Genomic DNA, 3086 nt, shown 5'->3' on the forward strand with positions numbered 1-3086 from the left:
AATGGAATTGCAATTGCTGAATTCATATCAGTTCTGATCTGGTTAGGGCCTGTGCTATAGGGCAACTTCAAGCTTTTACTCCCCAAAACCAAATTGCAGCATTATTTGAAGTGAGGAAGACAGTTTCCTCACCCTGGCAGCACTAGGAACTGTAGGCAGTCTTCTACAGTCTTGGGGGCCAATTGGGAACAGCCAATCTCTAGTCTGAGAGGGCTGCCATGTCTGCCCTTTACTGTTAGGCCCAATTGTACTGATGTCTGCAACATGTGGACTGTAAGTAATGAGTTTACAATCTGAATCAACTTCAGGCATCCAATCCAATAAACTACACCAAGCAAGAGTCAATAGCAGAATAAGCTGTTTGTGATTAGCAGAGAAATTTTGGGAGGTTACTAAACTCTGCTGCTCAACCCACAAATACATTTTCCTTACAAAAATAGGACCATTTAAAGTGAAATAAACAGGCTTTCCAACGGTTTGATTTATTGCCAAGAGCATTGTTACAACTAAGAAGTAATCGACCACACACAAATTTTCATACTTTTTCTGCTAAGTTTATGTGACCAGTTTTAAACTAAAATATGTCAGCAAAATGACACAAAACCTATGTTTACACCTCCATAGATGAGGTGTAAACATCTGTGAAAAACAAAAAAACACACATAGCACTTCTCCTTTCAATCTTTTTTTCTTTTAGCCTCTGCAGTACAGCAACAACTACCCTCTGCCAACAAGATCCTGATGGACATCCTGAAGAAGATTCCCAAAAGCCAGCGCTTAAAGCGGCTGACGTGGGAAACGACTAAAAAGAGCAGGATCAGGCTGACACTCAGGGTGCCGTTTATCTCTCGAATGTATAGAATGAAGAAGGCCCAGCTCATAAAAGCCAAGTATGTGAATGTTATTTTTGAGTTGGTGATAATTACTTTCCGTTTTAGCTTTAGTTAATTTTGGGGAAAAAAAACAAAAACATTCCTGGTTTGCTAATCTTTACACTGCATTGTCTGATGTTTTCTATATATAATTTGCTTTTGCAGTGATGCACAGGTTACAAAAGCATCACATGAAGAAAATATAATTATATACTGCCACAAAACTGCTTATAATGACATTGAAAATGTTTTTATGTTGCAGATCTGTTCAGATTAAAATGTATTTGGTAGTGAGAAAAAGAATCAATCTGCACAGAGTGTAAGACTAAAGTTTTCTGTATGTGTGCAGTCAGAGGAACTACACTGTTGCACTGTTGGACCGTTACCGTAAAGCTCTGGAAACTGCCGTTCAGATCTCCTGTCGTCACAACGTGCCTCCGCTCCCTGGACGGACACTCATCCTGCTCTCTCCGGGCATCTATTACGATCAGTCTGCGATCAAGAAACTGGACTTCTGCCTGCCTCCTGACCCAGAGGAACAAGAAAATGAAGAAAAAGAGGCAGAAAACCCAAAACCGAAAGGCAGGAAGACGAATATCGAGGATCATGACAAACTCACTCCAAGTGTAACTCCCTATATTTTTATTTATTTATTTTTTTGTGTCTGGAAAAAGTTTGGCATATTAAAATGACGGAACCTGTTAACCTCTCCACCCATTTATTTATCATGTATCTTGACAGAAGATAGAGGTTGCAGTTTTGCTCGCTCTGATGATCTCCAGCAGTACAGAGGATTGTGAGTTGTGCATAACTTATTCCAATCAGTGGGAAGAAGCAAAGCTGAAGTCTGATGTCCTGTTGGAAAATGTCAGAAGTGTGCTCAAGCAAATAAAGGTCCATATTCTGTTATAGCATCTTATTCTTTATTTGTTTTTGATTTGAGAAATGAAGATTATTGCTATTATTATTGTTCTTAAACCGAGCATGGTAAACTATACTTATAGTTGTTGATAGAGGACAACTGTGCAAACTGCTATAAAGTTTGTTTTCTTTTGCAGAACATTTATGAAGACAACTCTGAAGAATGTGACACAGCTTACTTTGACAGAATATTAAAGAGCAAAAAGGTTAGTTTATTTTTCATGTGTAGTTTGTGATGATGCGTTTGCCTGCAGAGGTGTAACACAGGAGTTGTTTTCACCTACACTTTCAGTTTTCTGTTTCACGCTTTCACTAACATCTCTCTGAACTGTATTTTCTTACTCTCTGCCATATCGTTTTGAACTATTTTTATAACAAAAATATTTAATATGATTCGTTTTTAAATAATCGTGCTGTATCCCTACTGTTAACTTCACTCCTTTCACTCACAAACAGCAGCTTTAATAATAGACTTAAGTTACTGTTTTCATTGCCTGGATGGGTCATGAGCTTTACAGTTGCAGAATTTTTCGTGCCTGTACATGGCACAGATGAGCATCTACAGCTCCTGTAAGAAGGTGGCACAGTACTGTTTTTCTGCCTGCTTTTCAGGTTCACTCACATAACTTTCTTTCTTAAATTCACTTAAATACTTTTGAAACCTCAGGTGAGCAACATCATCGTGCTGTCTGAGTCCTGGATAAGTACAGAAGTCCGCTTTGCCATCAGGAACTACAGGACGGAAATAAACAGCAGTTCCCTTGTAGTGCACATTTGTTCAGATAGGTAATGGTGGTTTTTTTTGTTTGTTTGTTTTTATTTATTTTTGCTGTTCTGTCAGGAACAGCAAAAACAGTCATCACTGGCATGATAAAACTCAAATATGCAATAATTTGCAATGTTTGGTTTTAGTGATGGAAACTCAGAAACCCTCGACAGGAACCACGTAGTGCTGACAGGCTTCAGTGAGCAGGTGCTGAGGTAAAATGCATCATTTTTTATTATTCATATAAACGATATAAATGTTGCATCCATTAGCACAGCAAGGTGTTATAATAATACTGATAACAACAAGCGTTTATTTCACTTGATGTTTAGTCATCGTTCATCTTTTAGCCAATATGATTATTTACTTTCTTGCCACAATGAAACCATTGATGCCACTTCTATATTTTTTTTGGTTGAGTGTGAAACTGGAATCAACAGCTGGTTAGCTTAGCTTAACACGAAGCTGGAGAAAAAGAGCCTCTTGAGTAAAATGTAATATCACATTTGTTTAATGTCCTGAAAAAC

At 37.9% G+C, this 3086-nt stretch overlaps 1 protein-coding gene across 1 annotated transcript in view; it reads left to right on the forward strand.

The window, feature by feature from the left end:
• Positions 1-3086, forward strand: part of tep1 (telomerase-associated protein 1) — a 39465-nt gene that overhangs the window by 8455 nt on the left and 27924 nt on the right. The window contains exons 12-17 of the mRNA XM_005729162.2: positions 698-890; positions 1222-1498; positions 1614-1766; positions 1931-1999; positions 2461-2579; positions 2706-2774. Of these exons, the coding sequence (XP_005729219.1) occupies positions 698-890; positions 1222-1498; positions 1614-1766; positions 1931-1999; positions 2461-2579; positions 2706-2774 (880 nt within the window). The remainder of the gene's footprint in view (positions 1-697; positions 891-1221; positions 1499-1613; positions 1767-1930; positions 2000-2460; positions 2580-2705; positions 2775-3086) is intronic.

This window comes from Pundamilia nyererei, unplaced genomic scaffold (assembly GCF_000239375.1).
Source record: "Pundamilia nyererei isolate P.nyererei 1_Seehausen unplaced genomic scaffold, PunNye1.0 scaffold00031, whole genome shotgun sequence".
In the NCBI taxonomy this organism is placed as follows: Eukaryota; Metazoa; Chordata; class Actinopteri; order Cichliformes; family Cichlidae; genus Pundamilia; species Pundamilia nyererei.